General features: G+C 45.6%; 2 protein-coding genes across 7 annotated transcripts in view; one reads left to right on the top strand and one right to left on the bottom strand.

Annotated features, from left to right (window-relative positions):
- The window catches only part of LOC147013574 (medium-chain acyl-CoA ligase ACSF2, mitochondrial-like), a 197,713-nt gene that overhangs the window by 136,906 nt on the left and 39,826 nt on the right, over window positions 1-20,981 (top strand). The gene's annotated exons all lie outside the window — the stretch shown is intronic.
- The window catches only part of LOC147013573 (R-spondin-2-like), a 61,608-nt gene continuing 53,921 nt past the window's right edge, over window positions 13,295-20,981 (bottom strand). For 2 of the 3 annotated variants that reach the window (XM_085855498.1, XM_085855495.1), the window contains exons 4-5: window positions 14,155-14,343; window positions 13,297-13,732 (exon numbers count right to left, since the gene is read on the bottom strand). In XM_085855498.1, the coding sequence (XP_085711624.1) occupies window positions 13,587-13,732; window positions 14,155-14,343 (335 nt within the window). In that variant the 3' untranslated portion in view covers window positions 13,297-13,586. Of the gene's footprint in view, window positions 13,733-14,154; window positions 14,344-20,981 lie in introns of all 3 variants that reach the window. The other variant, XM_085855496.1, reaches the window with a different exon arrangement.

Below are 20,981 nucleotides of genomic sequence, written 5' to 3'. Positions count from 1 at the left end.
CCACGTTGGCGCGCGCGGAACGAGCATGTTGATCGACGCTGGTCGAACGCCCGAGCGGGCATGCGGGACCCTCGCCCGGGGTTATTTGCAGGATGATTTGCGTGCCAATTTCGGTGTGGGTGATTCATGCCATCTCGTGGGTCCAGAGCACAATATTGCCGCTGTTTGGGCATGTGAGGGGTCGGAGCCAATCGGAGTGTCCAATTCGGGTGATGACGTTTGGATTCTGCATGGCCCTCCCCCAAGCTGTGGGCCCTATAAAGTCGGGGCAGTCTCTCTCTAGACTGTCTTTGGTTTCCTGCTTCTCGTCTCTCCCTCCTGGTCTCCGCCCACACCACGTCGCCCCCACCTGCCTACCTGATCCCGCCCACTGCTTCACCCTCACCCTCTGGACTCCACCCTTCTCCACTGAGAGTATGTGTGTGTTTAATAGGTGTATGTGATCACCTATTAAGGTGATCAGCTGTTGCCTGTTACTGCCGACAGATAGGAATTCATCTCTCTTTCCATCAAATTCAGTTTCTCCGGTGAAGTTCACAGTCGGATAGCTGTTGGCTTGTCCCCGTCTCTGCTGAGTGTTATCCTTTATCGAAGGGCCTGCACCATAGCCATAAAAGACAACAGTTGCTGTCCCATAGTGTTTTGTTGTGAAGTCTGCATATGCTCTGGCTATTTTGCCATATTTATCTCCCTTCTTCCACTTGAGCTTGTGCAACAAGGATCCACCATCAAGAACATACCTTTCAGTCTTAAGGTGTGCTGAAGGTGTGGTGTCAGGTACTCCTTCACATGCCAGTGCCTTGGTACAGTGGGCATTGACGGCTTGAGCGAGTTGAGGTTTGTCGGCCTTCCTCAAGATCTTGTTGTCCTCAAAGAGGGATTGAGGGTATGGACTGAGCTCAAAACTCATCATGTCCTCAAGTGACAAATCACCTATCTCGGATACCACCAGGAATCGCTGTAATAGCACACTGGAGTCGATGGTTCTGTGAGGAGCAACCTGGAGAGCATTAGAATTTCCCAGGGTCTTTGCTTTCTCTGTCCTCTTGATGGAGAAGGAAAACACAGGTTATCCAATCATTCTCTCAATGATTTTGTTCCCAACAGCTTCATATTCATGCACGTTGATGTCTTTGCTTGCCACGATACCATTTATGATATTTCTCAATGTAGGATCAGAGAAGAAAGGTGAAAATGCATTCAGCTTTGTGCTTATCTTCGAGAGGTCGAATGCATGTCTTTCAATTCTGGCACCAGTTGCTTCTTTATGCTGTTCGCTTGTTGTGTATGTGAGATCATTGAAGTCCTGCATGGCGACGTTGACCTCAGATGTTATGGGGGCTAACATTGTCCACAATGCGAGGTGTTCCTCTGTCATCTTACTGCCATGAGTCAAGCCACCGGTGCTCTTTAGTGATCTCATGAGTGTTTGTTCGATGACTAGATCACAGCTGAGGCCTGCCCAAAACTGGTTTGTTCGCCGGATCACATGGAAGCCATTTTGAAACTTCTCATACACATCTGGGTGTTTGCTCTCCAGTTCACTCATTTCTTGTACGTAGACATAAGTAGACTTCTGGTAGTTGTCGTGTCCAGCTGCTGCAAATATTGGCAAGGCATCAGCAACAGCTTGCAAGTGATCCTTCCAAGACCCAGTGCGATCTGCCTTGATCATTGCCTGAGCAGTATGGAGCATTTTCTGATAACCCAGCCACAGCTTACTCGTTTTGGATTGTGCAGCAAGTTCAGATTTCTTTTTTTCAAATTCATCAGTGATCTTCACAATTGCAGCTGATTCTTCAAGACTTTCAAGAGAGATGTCACCCGTTAGCAAGGACGAATACATTTTCTCAATCTCTTCTACTTGGAGCATGAACTGAAGATTTTCCTCCACTACAGATGCCACAATAATTCGATGTAGACACTAGCTCACCAGCAGATGACCTCGGAATGCCCACTGAACAGATTTTCCGGATATCATATGAACTACAGCATTTTCACCGTACACCAGTTCCAGGATGTTTTTGAGTCCTGTTCCCACCATCAACGTGCCTATTGCTCCAAGCAGATTCATGAACGTGTGAAATGTACCCAGCCTAAGCACGATCCCCTTTAAATGGCTATTCTCTGGTGCAGCACCGATTATCTCGGTAGCTTTCCAGTACAGCGGTTGATCAAACGTAATCACAGGAGGGACATGGTGTCTGATGGCCATGTTGGACAGGAAGTTCAAAGTGGACAGAATGCAAGCCTTGTCGCCTGGATACATATCAATCATTGGCAAATACAGAATGGAGGATGCGCCAGGATGTGTCTGTCCTCGGTGAAGGATGTGCATCACCCCCTGCCAGCCTGGTACAGTCTGCTTGAAATGGAAGGATAGCTCCCAGAAGATCTCAACTCTCATGTCACAGACTCGGAGATCTGGGAGGTCTTGGAACTTGATGTTGCGAAGAACAATGGTTGCAAAGCCATATTCTTTGATATCAATTTTTGACATCTGTACAATGTTCAATTCTGAAATCTTCTGCCTTGTCACAAGATGACTTGATTTTCTACCAGGAGTCAATGCAGCTATCATGCCCATTCCATGAAAGGTACCTTTGCCATCAAGGGTGATTATGTTGTGATCTACATTGTCAGCGGCAAACAACACTGATAGGTCAAATACGCCTGTTTCTTAAATTAGCAAAATCGGGTGTGACAGCTTGCCGCATTCTTTTCAAACCGCAGAACTTCACCATGTGAAGAGCCGTACCCCATATTACACAGGGTTTCCACAAGGAATTTGACCGATATATGTGATGGACCTGCACAGCGAGACCAATCTGGAGTGGTGCAATGACATTCCGAGGTCTCACTGCTTGTGCAATGGCTTGTCCAATACTCGCCACTTTACGTTGCGTGTTTTTTCCAACGAACAGACTATTCAACATATTTCGAAGTGCATCTGGAAGGAATGCCAGTGCAGAGTCAAGTGCAGAGTCAAAATCTTCTGATTTTGGGTAGTGATCAGTAACACGTCACGTCAGGTCAGGTTCGATCTGTGACCTGCTACAGGTACCATGTAAACCTGTATTAACCTGTTCCATGGTCGGGTTGTCGGCGACTAAACCGTCTCCCCCACCAGGTTTCTGGTGAGGAGGGTGTTTGGATATGGACACCCAGCAGGATTAAAAACAAAACCTGTCAAAGGGCGGAGGAGCTCCTTGTGAGCCAACGGCCATCCATATCTGGTGCCCAACTGTGTCTGCGGACGTCCTCCTGCAGTTGGGTCACTTCTTATTAGGAGGTTGGTGGCAGGATTTGCACTCCGGCCACCGTAAAACCCTTCATTCCGCAAAACGCAAAACGCAAAAAAATCTGAAAACCCACTCCGTGGGAGTACCTCCTGTGCAGCTTCCCTTCGCAGGGCAGCTCACCGGATGACGGGATTGGGGCAAAGCCTTCGGGACCCCCAATCTTTGATAGGAGGGAAACCACGGGGTAACATCCCTGGGTCAGATTGCGGGAGAGTGTGTCGGAGTGGTGCTGAGGTGTCGTCCACCAGACGGCGGTCTCCTTGGGTTAACCTGAGGCGGTCCCTTCGGGTGGGTGCCTGGAATGTCCTATCCCTAAGAGAGGATGATCACCTGTCTCTGTTATCATCTGAGCTCAAGCGTTTGGACATCGGGATTGCAGCTCTCTCTGAGGTTCGGAGACCGGATTGCGGCGAGATAATGGTGGGTGGTTACACCTACTATTGGTCTGGTCGCTCTGATGGTTACCATACCCAAGGAGTTGCTGTAGCTGTGTCCAATAAGCTGACCCCAATGATAATTGAGGTAACACCGGTCAACGAGCGTATTATGAGATTAAGGATTCGTCACTCCTTAGGTGTCATTTCCCTGGTCTCTGTTTATGCTCCGACTGAGGCGAGTGATCTCACCGTGAAGGATGCATTCTACGCCACGCTCGAGTCTGTGGTTGATCAGTGCCCCAGACGAGATACACTTCTAGTCTTGGGGGATTTCAATGCATCGACTGGAACTGATAGGGACGGTTATGAGGTGTGTGTTGGTCCCCATGGGTCAGGAACTATGAACCAGAATAGCACTAAGTTCCTTGACTTTGCAAGAAGTCATGGACTTAGGGTGGCTGGTTCATGGTTTCAGCGCCCACAAGCTCATCGCTGGACTTGGTATTCCAACGCTGGCGGTGTGGCAAAGGAGATTGACCATGTCCTCATTGACGGTCGTTGGAGGATGATCCAGAACTGCAGGGTCTACCGGAGTGCTCAGTTCCTCAATACTGACCACAGGCTTGTTGTAGCAACTCTAAAGCTGCACCTTAAATCCTGGAGAATGGTACCATCCCAGCCGAGGCTGGATGTTGCCAAGCTCAGGGATGAGAGAGTAGCTGAGGAGTTTGCGAACAGGCTGAGTGGACACTTGGGGGGTCTGGGTGCTTTGGGGGTCCTGAAGAGTTGTGGAGCGCCTTCAAGACCACCGTCCTTGATGTTGCCGGTGGATGCCTTGGAGCTCACCGCAGGGCAAAGAAGAATTTTGTCTCTCAAGGGACACTGGATACCATTGACCAGAGTCGCAGGGCCAGGCTGAATGGCAGAGCTGAGCTGTTCAGGGAGCTGAGGCGTAAAACTGTACGTGCACTGAGGGTGGACAAGGAGGCCTATGTGCGAGTAATCTGGGAGCGGGTAGAGCTTCACCTGTGGACAGGTGATTCTCGTCCCGCTTACAGGGGAATTCGCGCATTACGTTCATCCAAGCCCATCCCTCGGAGCACTACAGTTCGAGCAGAGAGTGGTAGGCTCTTGACAGAGGAGTCTGAAGTGAAGGCCCGCTGGGCCGGTTACTTTGAGCGGTTGTACCAGGCTGATCCCCCAACTGTCGAGTTGGACGTCAAGGGTGTCACAATCCCTGTTGCTGACCCTCGAATCAACTGTGGTCCACCTACGCTTGTGGAAACACGGGCTGCGGTGAACCAGTTGAAACGGGGCAAAGCTCCAGGGATCTGTGGCATCCATGCCGAACTTCTCAAGGCTGGTGGAAATGCTGCACTCGTGTCGTTGCATGCAGTTTTGTGCTCTGCCTGGAACACAGGCATCATCCCAACTGACTGGAAGAGGGGCCTTGTTGTCCCTCTCTGGAAAGGGAAGGGTGATCGCCAAGACTGCAACAACTACCAAGGGGTGACGCTGCTCTCAGTGCCGGGCAAGGTCTTTGCTCGGATAATTCTCGATAGGGTTCGCCACCATCTACTTGAGCACCAGCGTCCAGAGCAGTCAGGCTTTACACCAAAGAGGTCAACGATTGACCGTATCCTTGCACTTCGTGTCCTCACCGAACGCAGACGAGAGTTTCAGCAGGGGCTGCTTGCAGCCTATGTTGATCTCTGTAAAGCGTTCGATTCAGTGAATCGGGATGTCCTCTGGAGGATTCTTGGTCTTCGTGGGGTGCCACCAAAACTGATCGATCTGATGTCTGAACTCTACTCTGGTACTGAGAGTGCTGTGAAGTGTGGTGGTACCATCTCTGACTTATTTCCAGTTGTTACTGGAGTTCGTCAGGGATGTGTACTTGCCCCCACACTTTTCAGCACTTGTATGGACTGGATTCTAGGGAGGATGTCGGAGAGATCAAGTTGCGGTGCGTCATTTGGGAATGTCAAGATCTCGGACCTTGACTTTGCAGATGATGCAGTCATCTTTGCGGAGACTTTAGACATCCTCTTGGGGGCCCTCGAGGTGCTGAATGAGGAGTCGGAGCCGTTGGGATTACGGGTTTCTTGGGTCAAAACTAAGATCCAGGCTTTCGGTGACATCTTGGATGCTGCTGTCCTGTCTGTGTCTGTTTGTGGTGAGGATGTTGAGGTCGTGGAGAGATTCACTTACCTTGGCAGTGATATTCATGTCTCTGCTGGCTGCGAGTCAGAGGTCAATAGACGTCTGGGTCGGGCCTGGGGAGTCATGGATTCACTGGATCATGGGGTGTGGCGCTGCCGGTACCTGTGCGGGAGGACGAAAGTCCGAGTCTTCAGGTCCTTGGTACTTCCAGTCTTGCTCTATGGGTGCGAGACTTGGACTCTGACCAAGGATCTGAGACCGAGACTTAATTCCTTTGGTACCAGGTCTCTTCGGAGAATCCTTGGCTATCGCTGGTCGGATTTTGTGTCCAACGAGCGGTTGCTGAGAGAGACTCGGATGAGATTTGTTACCTGCATAGTCCGTGAGCGTCAGTTGCGGCTGTATGGACATGTGGCTCGTTTTCCTGACTCTGATCCTGCTCACCAGATTCTCTCAGCGAGGGAGTCTCATGAGTGGAGGAGGCCAGTGGGTCGACCACGTGCCTCATGGTTGCAACAGGTTGACCATCATCTCAAGGAGATGGGGATGGGCCTGGCATCTGCCTGGGGGATGGCCAGACGGAGGCCCCTGGAGTACCGGCGGAAAGTGGACGCAGCGACGTGCTGTTCTGGCACATGCTCCCATACCTGACCTGACCTGATCAGTAACAGATGGTACACCGTTCTTGATATCACTCTTGATCAGCCTTGCTGCCATCTCAATCATGGCCTTCTTTTGTGCCTCTTCATCTCCTTCTCGCTGTGCTTCTTTGTAGAATGACTGGAGTATGTGTGATGTTTTCTCCCTGAATGTCACTATGTCATTTGCGCCCTCTCTTTCAGCAATATAAATGGAGTCCCCATATCTTTCCTTCATTTTCTTCTTCAGATATTAGTTGGTGTATGGAAGAGAATTTTCATCCATAAGAAACTCTTCCATTTTGCCACGAAGGTACAAAGCAGTCATCTGTTCCTCATCATTCATCTCAAGATATGAACACATTCTGGAGAATCCCTGCTCTTGATCACTATCTATCGGACGTCCAGATTTCCTACTTGTTGAATCTGGTCCACTCCGGAAGTGCACTGGTACATCACGACCATTGCGGAAATGGACACTGCACTGATGATGATATATGCAGTCAGCTGCATGAAGATCTCCACTATAGTACTCAATCCGCCCTTTCACTGTGAATGACCAATCATCGGACCGATTCTCACAGCACTCCAGAATGGTTTTTAGCAAAGTCGTCAGTCTTGACATGACTGGAGTCAAAACTTCCAAGGTCCACTGTGGTCCCACAGAACAAGCAGTCAGATTTGCTGTTGAAAGGCCCGGTCAACACATGTGAACTTCACTTCCTGGACGGTTTGGATGGTCCTTGTTTCTTCTTTTGATTCAGGATGTCATGTTGATTTATATACCGTTTATGACAGTCCGTGTGTACCTTGCATCCAGCCGCCACATAAACATCGTCACCTCTCTGAACACTAGCTGCATTGATACCATCAGCGCCCTTCTGACGAATTTGCACAACGTCACTTCCATCCTCAAGCCTCTCCTTGCAAATTGAACACTGATCTTCGTGCATCTCAGGAGCACTCATTCTTCAAACCTGAAACACAGAAAACAAAACATTCAAGGAAAGAGCATTCGAAGAAAGGGATAGGCCACTCAATCAGAGCCAGGGACATCCCCCTGACATGTAATACATCACATATAATTACTGGAAAGAGAAGACTGAAAACCCTTTTGTTAGAATTTGATAAATGTTGGGTGATTGGCAGACAGAGGTTTGATTATATAGAGACAATTTATTGATTTTACGCCCTTCATTTTTTGCCGCCATCTTGGATTTCAGGTTAAATACTGATCAGATCGAAATTTTATTGACACCAGTGGATTGCTGATCCATTAAAACCATGGACCAGAACCAACAATTATGTTTTTATCACTATTATTGAAGAAATTATAGCTGTTTTAGTTATTCCAAAGCCTGGTGGCGGCCATCTTGAAAATGATTGTTTTAACCCATTTCCGGATGTCAGATTTTGGTAGACTTTTTTTTCTATTGATCAGTATATCCAGTAGGAATGAAAACCACTGAGAAACCTTTTGTTGCAATTTTCTGTGGGTTCGGTGGTTGTTTGTCATAAATTGACCCAACTATATTTCCAGTCAGTGAGTTGGCGTAAGTGCCAGAATAAAGGAAGAACTTTTATTTCATTTTGTTTTCCCTTGTTTTTGTGAAGAGGTGCCTCGACTTTAGACTTTAGTTTACCACACGTATTACATTCTGAATTATTGCACCTTGTAAATATTTGTCCATTTTCATTAAATTCCCGCATTTATCTTAAGTTGATGTGTCCATGTATTTGTCGTGTGGTGCGAGTATAACTCCCCGTGATGTACATCGATCTGTGCCTCCATTGCGCCCTGCCGCATGCATTATATTCTCCAAGGATCAATGTGTCCACTTCCTATTAAGGAAGACCACTCGGCTATCCGGGCTGGCAATGTTGACCGCCCCTCACCACAATTTGTGTCGGGAGATTAACGTAACCGTCAGCATCGCAACAATATATATATATATATATATATATATATATATATATATATATATATATATATATATATATATATATACATATATTAATTAGAAGACGAGCAAATAGCACGCATCACTTTGCTGATGGGAATACGCAGGGTGGGGGAAAGGGTCGTAGGAGTAAGGAGGGGGAGGGGTGAGAGGAGTAAGCAAGGAGGAGTGAGAGGAGGGAGGGGTGAGAAAGCATGGGGAGGTTGTTTTTCCGTTTTACTAAAAGTCTTTCTTTCCAGGATGGATGGAAATGAGAGGCACACAAAACTATAAATAACACTTCTCAAAGCAAAAGAAAAATAGTACACAGAATATTTCACTTTTTGCAATTGAATCCAGTATTGCGATAATGACTAAAATTACTCACAAACATGAAGATTTGAACATATATATATATATATATATATATATATATATATATATATATATATATATATATATATATATATATATATATATATATATACTAGCAGGGATACCCGTGCTCCGCACAGGAATCCCGTGGATGACGGCAGGTCTGAAGGAGTATATGTCACAGTTAATTGTAAAATTGTAGAGGCTGCCACCATTATTATTTTTTTTCATCACCACTATAATATTATATTTTCCCCACCATATTTTATATGCAGAAGACTCGAGTTCAAAAATGTTAAGATTTATTGCCGCATCAGATCAAAAAACCATAATGCCTCAACAATGTGAGGCTGGTTTCATGTCATCATTTGCGACTTAATTAATTCTCATTCTCTAGCAAATTCCGTTGGTCCCATGTCAATCGGCTGAACTTGAAAAATTAATGTTACACAATCAGGTGATGACGTCATAATTCCGAAACCGGGAAGTCGGAAGTCATTGTCTTCAATTGACTGAAGCATTGTTTTTTCATTCTATTGCAAATGGCGTTGGCCCCATGTCAATCGGCTGAACTTGAAAAATTAACGTTACACAATCAGGTGATGACGTCATAATTCGGAAACCGGGAAGTCGGAAATACAATTATTTTACATTGGGACACTCCCGGGTACATGTTCTGTCAGCATGTGAAGTTTGGTGAGGATCAGTCCAGTACTTTTCGCGTGCATCGGTCACAGAGAAACACACCCACAGACAGACACACTTTCAAATATATATATATATATATTGTTGTAGATTTCCGCCCGTCCGGCGTGCGGACGACTGCCTTAGCCCAATTGCGGCCACACGCATCCACCGAACGAGCAATCTAGTTGTAGCTTCCGGATCAACGCCGGAAGAAGACTTTTAGCATTCGACCACCAAAACCCAGCTACGGGTGTTTTTAACACACCATAAACCAGCCAATTCTTCTGTCCACACGCTACAGGGTCGATCGCCGAATTGTTGATGTACCCAATTATTCGCGCAGACAGAAATGCCAGGGGTTTATACCTCGATGGGACCTGCACGAAAACGAGCCGCTTAAGCAGCTCGTTCCGTATGCGATTGCCGAGCGGTTTTATATTGCCAAGTCCCGTCAGACCAGATGTACGTTTTATCGGCTTATAATCAGCCAGCTAACATTCCGAACGCATCATGGCAGTCAATGGCAGAAAGTGACACAATGAGCAGGTTAACATTCAAAAAATGGGGACATTTATTTCAAATGTACATATGCAATGAATGGGGGAATGGGACAGGACACGAGCAAAAACCTACAGCTGAGTTATATCATGTAATGTACAGGCACTTAACAGTTTGTTACTTATGGACAAGGCGCCACAGACTTTCATGCAAAACCCAAGAAAGAAAGAACAGGTTCGTAAGCCTTTATTATTGTTCAGAGCCAGGATGACCGAAGGGGCTCCTCGAGACCGAGCGGGCTACCTGGCCACCCTCGTGGTGACTCGCTGGGTCCTGGTTTGGGTTGGCGACCCTTGGTGTCTCCGTCTCGCTGGCCCGTTGCCAACGCTGCAGCGGCTTCGAATGGCGGCTTGGTGGGTCAAGGGCCTTGCGACGCGCCCGACTCTCCACTGCCGTTTGGCTGTGCTCCAAGGCTTCTCCCACGAGCTACTGCTCCAGCGATCTCGACCCACCAACCCCACGACGACACTCCACTTCCTCCAACTCTCAACCGGCTCTCTCTCTCACACGCCCTGGTCCAGCGAGCGAACGCGGCTTTTTATTGCCCCCAAGGGAAGGGCCGCGGTGGACTTTTTCCACCCGAAATCAGCGCCCTCCTTCTCTTCACCTTTGAACCCTCATTCAGGCGGGTTCCGCCCCGATCAAAGGCGAACGTGGTCGATGAATTACTCTGGTTGTTGTTATTGTCATTAAAATAAAAGATAGAGATAGAATAACGGCTAACTGAAGATGCACAGCCCGGCACACGAATAATACCCGTTATACATTAGTGCGGAAATCTAACCTGGAACACACACTTAGACATAACTGATCTTCGGGGAACCTGAATGGTGATCTGTGAATTTCCACAACCGTAACTATATATATATATATATATATATATATATATATATATATATATATATATATATATATATATATATATTTTTTTTTAAAGAGTGATGCAACTTTAAATGTTGTTTATTTATAAAGAAACAGCAACCTCAGGAACATGAAGCAAACATATTTTTTGAAAGCTTATGACATGGTATGTTCTAACACTGATTGATATTGCAGGAAGTCACTGCTGGAGTTAGTGAGAGCCCATGGTCTGAAATTGACGTTTTTGATGTGTGCCCTCCACAGTTCAGACAGGCATCGATTTTGACTCAAGTTCTGTCCAACTTTCCTGTAGGTCTCATGTGGCACTGCTTGGGGGTAGTCTGACACCTGCTTAAGATAATCCAGTGTGACAGGGTAGTTGGCAAAGACAGAGCCCTTGGCAGCCCCCCAGAGGGTTCAAGTCTGGGCTATACTATAGGGTGCCCAGTCATGAGCGGTACCTAAGGCAATGAGGTTGTTTTTGAAGAGCTGCCCCAGGAAAGTAATGGTGCCACAAGCTGCATGTGGGGGTACACCTTCCTACATAAACCAGGTCATGCTGAGTTGGTTTGGGGTGACCTTTTAGGCTAGATCATAATGGAACTTCTGGAGTTTGGCCGGTAGTGCTCACCATTGATTGTCACCATCCTACTGTTGACATTCTCAAACCAGTAAGGCCCTTGCGTTCCATCTGGCATTGAAGGCGCAGAAGCATGTGACCTTAGGCCCTTTCAGGTACCTCTCAGTGATCTCCTCAGGTGGTTCTGTCCCTCAAAAAATGTTGTTGTGGTTGGTGATGGCACCGTTCAAGTGGAAATGGGCTTCATCACTGAACCAGATCAGGTTGATCCAGTTTGGGTACCGCTCCATCCTGTCACTGAGTCAATTGCACATATCAAGTCTCCTTCTCTTGTCATCTTGATTCAGTTTATGCCCAATAGTGATGATGTCCAGTTGCTTCCTGAAACACGGACCAAAAACATTCTCTTATCAACTTCCCAAGATGGGAATAATTGAGACAATTAGTCATGGTTATTATGCACAGCAAGTCTGCCCAATTAAGATAAACTGCACAGATTGTAATCCAAGTTGTTGACGATATTCACTGTGATGTCACGTTCTAAAAATCAGACTGCAGAATCCTGCAAGATGATTGCTCACCTCTATTCATTTTTTTTCCCCCACCTGTGGAACAAACTTCCACATTCTCTTTAATCCCATTCTTCCCTCCAAGTCTTGGACAGCTGTTTACCACCATCTCAAATAATCCCCAATCCAAAAACCATCTTTTATAGCCCATAACCACCCCCCCTCCACCTCCTTCCAAATATCCAGTTTTTCCTTCATGAATGTTTCCTTCTCATTTCCTTTCCTGCCCATCGTTTGTCCGATTCTTCCTCAAGCCCTTCAACTCTGCTGTTGGTGTCTCTTTGTTACAACCTGATCCATCCGGTGTACCAGCTCTTCCATGAGCAACTCTGTAGTGAAAAAAATAAATAAATAAAATTGTTTTGTTGCATATTCTTTAATAAGTGTAAGCAATCATTGAATCATGTTTAAACAATATACACCACCCAGCATGTAGAAAATTTAAATAACTTATTCCTAATCAAAAGTAACAGAGAATATTTGGAAGACTTAACAGATTTCCTTGCACAAGCTCTCGGCACCTCAAACTCGTTCATAGAAAAATGCATTTTGATGCTTGGGAGTCCAGAACATTCCAAAAAGCCAGTGATTTGTTCCCTATCTCATGTGATTACGGTGAAAGACCATTTAACCATTTTATATTTCTCCTTTTTCTGCACAAGCGAGTTGAAAACCTTCTGTGCAAAACCAATACAAAAATAAATGTGTTCATCGAAAAACAGGAAAATGTTACCATCTTGGAGTGTGAAGAGTGGGGATAACAACCCCAAAAACATACCAATGTGTTCTTCCAGTACTGCTTTAAAAACAAAACATTTAACTTTATGCAAATGAAGAAAACTTGTATTAGTGTCTACCCATTACTTTGCTCTGTACAAATGATTAATGGGATGCCACTTAAGCTGCATTTCAGCAAGGCAGGAATCCATGACAAAGGAAATGAATAGTCTCATAGTTCATTCACTCATTCCTGCCAACAGCTGGAGTACAGACTGTTGGCTCGGGTTGTCACGAACTATTCACACTGGTGAAGTGCTTTGTGAGATCTTCGGGCCTGTGTGCTGCAAAAACAATTTGAGCCTTTGTAGCATTACCTTACCGCCATAGTCTTTATGGACCACAATGTGGTGGAAGAAAATGTATATACTGTATAATATATATATATATATATATATATATATATATATATATATATATATATATATATATATATATATATATATATATATATATATATATATATATATATATATATATATATATATATATATATATATATATATATATTCGAAGCCATTGCAGAAAACTTTCTATCCTTGGCCTAATGTGAAGACAAACTGAACTCTGGATCGAAGAAGACTACTTTTGCCCAAACATTCAGCAAATTCCATGACTGATCATTTTGTGCGAGTGCGGCACTCCATTGAAGTGTTGTCCATCCACTCATAGTGGGGTTTGTGTTGCAGTGGTACATGATGTAGGCCAAGCACTGAACAATTTGTGAGAAAATGTAGCTCCTTCTGAGGAAAGGCCCGATCACGAGGTGCGGATGCGTGATGGTTGTCTCCGCTTCTTCCCCTTTCGACCATGACCCCTGCTGCCCATTTCCCGACTCCGACCTCTGCGTCGGCCTCTTCTCCGCTGATTCTTTGTTCTTCCCTTCCTTCTATGTGTACCGTCACCTACGTGTGTGAATAAAGCACATAGAGAAAACTCATTTCCAAAAAAGGTGCAAGAAAGACCGAGATTTGGGAGAAACAGTTACCCAAGCATGCGGAACCTAGACTAGCAGGACATGGGATCAAGTCGAGCTGAAAGGGACAGCAATAACAATTTGGATTGTACACTTCTGGAAATTGCGATGACACGGAAGAAAGAATGCAACAAAAACCCAGAAGACTCAGTAATGACCCATCACGTCTGGCCTATGTCTGATGCCCATTCACACTGTGGTTGACTAATACCTCCACAGCAACTTTAGAAAGCACCAAAATGGGCAAGAAGACAGCATCACCCACATAAACAATCAAATAATTAAATAAAAACTTTGCACAAGTAAAGGAGCAAAGATCGAGGGATAACTTGCCAAAGTCACAGCACCTACCTTTTTGGCAATCTCGTTTTAGCATTCGACATCGACGGCTTTCTCGCAGTGCTGGACAAGGTCTGTCACTCTGCGATTCTGGGTGTTGCACCAGACGACGACGAGTCTCAAAACCCCATTTGTAACCGCAGGTGCTTCCCAACCTGGAGCAGGAGCTCCATGAGCCCCACGATCCCACCACACAATTCGCTGTCAAAATACAGTGAGGGTTGGAGTGTACGATATGGTTGATTTGTTGATGAAATGATGATAATCTATTACTAAAAGAAGCATCCGTTTCTCCATGTGTCTTTCACACTTCATTCCAAAGAGTCCCTCTTGTATAAGCCAATAATCGGTTTCCATGGTTGAAAGGTAATCGATTACTTGGAATAAAAATTTGTCCTTTTAATTATAAGGATGGCCGTTTTAAAAGTCCTCTTTCCAGAATGAAGAAGCAGGAAGGGAGCTTGATGTAGTGGTTCGAACGGTCACCTTTATTGTTCTATGACAGCAAGAACCCTTAAGGTTAGGACATGAAAGGAGCACACACTATGTCATAATATTTCTTGAACAATAGAAAACTAGAACAGCACTCGGTAGAGCACATAATTGACTCGTGCACTCTTTCTTAACAAGAATGCCATCGTTAACTGAACACACTATTATGGCCCATATACCCGTATCATACATGCACCCCATTACATCACATACATTGCCATATTGATGGATTATTAGGATATTTAACAACCAATTTTGTGCCTATTTAGGTTAAAATGTATCAATGGAGATGAATATGTGATCTTGGTACTTCTACATTTGTTATTAACATGATTCTTCTTGCTGTTCTGATGTAACTTTGTATCCAGTCTTCTGACTGTCTTTATCAAGAATGTTTTTAAAAAAAATAAAATAAAAAACCGAAATGAAAAACAACAAAAAAAAACCTCAAACGATATTCCCCATGGCGAGTTGATCATATTGTTGTAGATCTCCGCCCGCCGGCGTGCGAACGGCCACGTTTCGCCAATGGCAGCCGGTCTCGCCCACCGAACGGACAATCCAGTCGCGGCTTTCCGGATCAACGCCGAAAACCAGCCACGGGTGTGTTTTGTACCACACCACAACCTTGTCCGTACTCTACCCGCGCACTACAGGGTCCGATCGCCAAATCTTCGATTTACCTAATAATTCGCGCGGGTAGATTACCGAGCGATTGTACCTCAACGGGGCCGCTGGGACACGAGCCGCTTAATGCAGCTCGCTCCATTTTGGGATAACCGAGCGGGGTATTATCGCGAGCCCCGTTGGACCCGATCACTTTACCGGCTATCTAAAAACCAACTATTATTCCGAATGTAATACGGCGGTTCAATGGAGGGAGAGGACGCAACGAACAGGTTTACAATCACACAAGGACATTTATTGTTATAAAGTACGTAAGCAGGCACGCACGTATGCAATTAAACAAGGCAAAACACATATGCAATTATACAAGGTCAACACGCATGACAGGAGAATTACAACCATTCTACACAATCACTTTTTACAACTTCGTAGACACAGGCCCACGGACAGACGTACGCGCGTGCGCACACGCACACGCACACGCACACACAATGGTGGCTGAGGCCTTTAATAATGTGCTCCAGCTCAGAGGACAGGTGAGCTGAAACCCAGAGCCCATCTCGAACCTCTCCACCTCATGTGGTCTTCAAGTTGTTCGGACCCGGGCTCCAGCGAGAGCGAGCTGGATCCAATCGCCGTGAGCCACGATCCTTCCCGAGCTCCCGCGAATCCTCCCGCGCTTCTCCAAATGTGCTGGTGAGATGAGGCGCCGATCCTTCCCGTCGATGCGTCGTTTCCCCGAGGAACCACCTCCAAGAAGAGGCCGACGAGTCGCACCAAGCCGGGAACCAAACGGAGAACAAAGAGCTCCACGAACCAAGAATAAGAAGCCACCACTCGCAGCTCAAGTCGAGCAACCGGCTCAACTCTCTTCCAAACAAAGCAGCTCTCCAAAAAGTCTCCACCCGAGCCAAGCCGAGATCGAAGCTCTACTGAACCAAGCAGGACCCGACAGCCTGCTGAACAACCACACTCCCACTTCGAGCACGAACAAAGAAAGGATCTCCTCTTTATCCTTCTCTGCCCCTTCCCCTGTGCCTGGCATGACTCATACCCTTGTGATCCATCCCCCGCTCAACCACGGGTGGGAGGGAGTTGTTGACGTCATGAATCACGGGACGGAAGGGCTCTTTTTCCTCTTCGCAGAAGAGGGGGGGGGACGTCTCCATTGTTCGCTCCCTAACTATTAAATCGATCCGCAGCGCATCTAATCGATTTCTAAACATTTAAACAATGGAAGGTGAGCTATCAAGGGAACAAGCACTTATCGACATAGCTGACTAAAGGAACCTGTATGTTGTGTGTGCAAACGAATTCCAAATTCGTAACAATATTATGAAGTTTCGTATTGATCCGTTAGGCAGTTCTGGAGAAGTTTTTTTTAACTTTTTTTATTTTCAATCTAATGTCCAATATTTTTTGGAGAAGAATTTCAATTCAACCAACTATGGTTGGAACACTTGACCGATGGTGTCACCATTATCACCCTATATACCCCATGGGGAGTTGAGCCACATGCCAAGCTTCAATTTTTTTTTTCCTTCGATTTGTTTCGGAGAAGCCGATGTCCAAATTATTTATTTTAATCCAATATGGCTGCCATAACATGTGACCTATGATGTCAGAGTTATCATTAAAATATATTTCCATAGAGAGTCCCTCCTATTTAAGTTTCGCATCGATTGGGCAATCGGTTGCAGAGCAATACATTTTTAAAGCGAAAATATGTCGACGTGGACACATGCGCAAACATTCATGTTTCATATATAAAGCTCATTGTAACCACTCGCTGACTGACATAACAAAAAAAAAAAATCACAACCATCGGACGAAAAGTGTCCGCAAATGAAAATATGCGAAAACAAGTGCAGCCTTGTTGTGCTCACTGCAAGTGAACAAGACAATGGGAGGTGATGCTATGACTGCTGATATATATTTATTATGTACATACATACGATTCATGGCTTGTTATTGCTTACACAGCCTGTACCACACTAGTATATATCTATGCACTGTCGGACCCTGACATTCATGGTCCCACGATTCATAAAGTGTGACCTGCTTCTACATTCGCCTTTTAACACTTCATGACTGGTCTCCTACATCCATCACTGCTGATATTAATTCAGCCTGGGAATTCTTCCACAGAAACATGCTCTCTCTTATGCACAGATTAATCCCATCTCATCTCATCTTCAATGATCTTACCCATCCTCTTGGTACTCTGAATCCTGTGGTGAGGCTGTTGCTTTGAATCAGCTTGCATTCTCCTCCTGGAAGGCAACCTCAGATCATTCCGCAAAGCCCGCAACAAGTGTGTGTTTACCCTCAGGAGAGCCAGTAAACATCATCTATCCAACCTCAAGAATGAGCTTTCAAACTCATCTCCCTCCTCTAAAACCTGGTGGTGCCTCAAGCCGGTCTCTGGTGGACGCTTCCCCTTGCATCCCTTTGCTCACTTCAAATTGCATCACAGCCGGCTCTGCTCGTGAGAAGGCTGAATACCTCGCTTCTGTGTTTGCTGCAAAATCTTGTCCCGAACCTCTCCCTCTCTTTACCCATTATTCCCAGTCGTACCCAATTGCTCCTGAATTCTGTGACTTTTGCAATTGAAAAGGGGGAAAGGTTTCTGGCAACGCGAGACTTTAGTCTGCAACACATGTAACAGCTCGGTGAACGTCGTTGGCCAAGGGTGTGCCTGTGCCGCGAATGCAGTTCCCCCTATAGGTTGGAGCAGGAATTTAGAATTTGTTGAGGATGCCAACGTTTTCTCAACTACGCTTCGCAAAGAACACGTGTAATCTTCAACGTTTAACTCATGCTGCCAGATGGGATGTCCAGTTTAATGTATATCCGTGGGACACCACACACTGATACTTCGCAGTCTGTGAGACACTGGGATGACAGTTAATAGCTGGGTCGGAATTTAAAACCCAGGCTCAACGGCTCAGAGGTGAGTTGGCATACTTCTAGGCCATTCTGCTAGTGCAAATATTTTTTTCTGATAATGGAAAGAAATGTTTGAGACACAGTCCAATTACACTGTGGTGCCAAGCCACAAGAGGGCGGTGGCACACCATCTCTCTCAAATTTATCAGGATGGGTTCAGATAGAGTAATCTCGGGGGAGCAGGGGGGCAGGGGAACCGACCTTTCAGGAGAAACAGAAGGCCATTTCACATATAATGTTTCTCCTGCAACCTTAATCCTTCATCTAATAGGTTTGAGAACAGAATAAATGCAAGCCAGATGTAAATATATTCAGAGAAACAGCTTGCAGTAAGTGTTGGTTAGCAATCTAGCTGAAGACAGGATTATTTACATTCGGAAAATGTTTGGAGACTTCGTAGGTTATATTAAAACAACACACACACACACACACACACACACACACACACACACACACACACACACACACACACACACACACACACACACACACACACACACACACACACACACACACACACACACACACACACACACACACACACACACACGTTGGAAATTTGTTACTCTCACCCTTGCAGTTTATGTGGCTAGTCTTATCTTATCCTAGTAAAAACTGTGTGCTCTAAATATTCTTGGCTTTCAAAAATATTTTGCAGTCACCCTCTGTTGAAGTTTGCTTAAGTGCCAAGGTCCCCCTTCACCAAGAGGTATTAGCTGCTGGGTGGCTGGGACGTCATGGAAGCCGACTTCACCGATTGTCGCCTGGTTCAAGGTACAAGTGTCATCTTCTTGCAGTTTGGGAACTGCCACCCATGATGAGCCACCACTGGGAGGAGGAATTGCAGCTCGTCCTCTCCACGAGTCAACTTATTGTTGAACTCTTGGATGAGAGATACTCCTCCCTCTCTCTACTCGGTTGTTGACCATGGTTAGGGTCTCGATGACCCGCACAGCGTTCTTGAAGGAGTCCTCCACCAACCAGCTCTCTGGATATTTGAGAAGGAACTCATCTGTAAGCTTGAGGCGAGTGAAGAGAGCCTTTGTGTTTCTCATCACAAATTGCTCAAGGCCCTTACTATCATCACCGAATGCACTCGAGGATTCTCGGACTCTTTGACGGATGGTTGATGGCATGCATCTTCATCCAAGGCTTCGATCATGAGTTTCTTCATTGCCGCAAGTACTCTGTCATCAATGAAGGCCAGCCCCATCAGCTCCTCCGGCAGGTACCAGAGGTGGAGAGAAAGCTTCTTGCTGGTGGCGGTGGAAATCCCTTGATGTTAGTAGCGCGTCAGTTCCTTCATGAGATGAGTCATTCCAGGGGGCTCCCACCATCGGAGCAACCATGTTCCAAGCTCGCATGGAGATAAGCATGAAGAAAAACTGCGAGATCACATACTCCTCTCTCCACTGATGGTGGCATCCGGAACTGCTCCCGGAAGAGCCACATTTTTATCGCGTAGAGCACCTTCGCCATCCATTGAGAGCGATGCATTGCTCCAGGAGCTGTGAACTTGATTCCACGCTCTAGGGTGCCACCAAGGAAGACTGTACTGAGCTCGAGGAACTCCCGGTAATCATCGTGAAAATGGGCAGTTTGTCTTCTTGAGAAATCGAAAAGTTCATCCTGTGAGGATGCCATCAGGCTCTCCACATCAGGATCAGTTAAAGCTGGCTTGAACTTATTGTGATCAATGTATTACGTACTGCCAGTAACTGCAGACCCTTTTTGTACATGGGATGGGAGGAGGGTGGCAACACCGAGACAAAACAGTCACAGCAACAACTTCATTCAAACAGTACTTTATGCCTGTATGATGGAAGTTGTAGTTACAGCTGTGTTTTGTGTATATTATGTAATGGTAAAATTTCAACTCATGAGGACAACCTCGAAATATTATTGGATTTAAAAAATATTTGGCACACTGTTTTAACGAGGAACGGAACAAATTAGGGGCTGAGAAACATATTTCAAACTTTCATTTTCAGAGCCACCTTAAAAAAAAATAAAAAATAAAAACAAAACACACACACACACACACACACACACACACACACACACACACACACACACACACACACACACACACACACACACACACACACACACACACACACACACACACACACACACACACACACACACACACACACACACACGTCAGTGTGTCTCCTTCACAACTCCAAAACCATGAAACCTAGCAGCCTGAAACTTTGCATGCATACCAAGAAAAACTGCAAGGAAGTGCACGAGTGAAAATTGGATGTGTGAGTTAATTAAAACACCCATTTTGAACAATTAACGGCCTTATTTAATTATATCCTTTATTGGGCGCATCCTCGGCGACCTCGCTTTATTTGGGGTCTTCAGGCATATCCTGGGTAACCTCGCTGGGATCTGAAAAGACCATATTTTTTGGCCTGCTCAACCATGCTTTGACTTGGAACAGGGTTGAATGATTTATGATAAAGTTTTTTTTTTCCCCACTTTCCTCACTTATATTATCAAATGCCTGTTCATCATAGCTACAAATCACTGGGTACATTGCAATACTTATAAACGCCCGGAGACGTCGGCGTTCGTGGCTTTATTTCATTTCCGCACATGCGATCACCATGAGTACTTCTTAAACTAAGCAGAATTGCAAAATTTTAGCTCCAGAATCGAACTTCCAAGCAGTTCCGACTCCTAGAAGAGTGTTCATTTGTCCAATTTGGACATGTTTGACATTTCAGACGTCTTCGAGAGGTGCATGTTTAATACGAGTG

Source organism: Eptatretus burgeri, chromosome 14 (genome assembly GCF_056783735.1).
Source record: "Eptatretus burgeri isolate ZD-2024b chromosome 14, Ebu_testis_v1, whole genome shotgun sequence".
NCBI classification, from domain to species: Eukaryota; Metazoa; Chordata; class Myxini; order Myxiniformes; family Myxinidae; genus Eptatretus; species Eptatretus burgeri.
The sequence above is the reverse complement of the archived record's forward strand: the minus strand, read 5'-3'. Positions and strand labels throughout refer to the sequence as shown.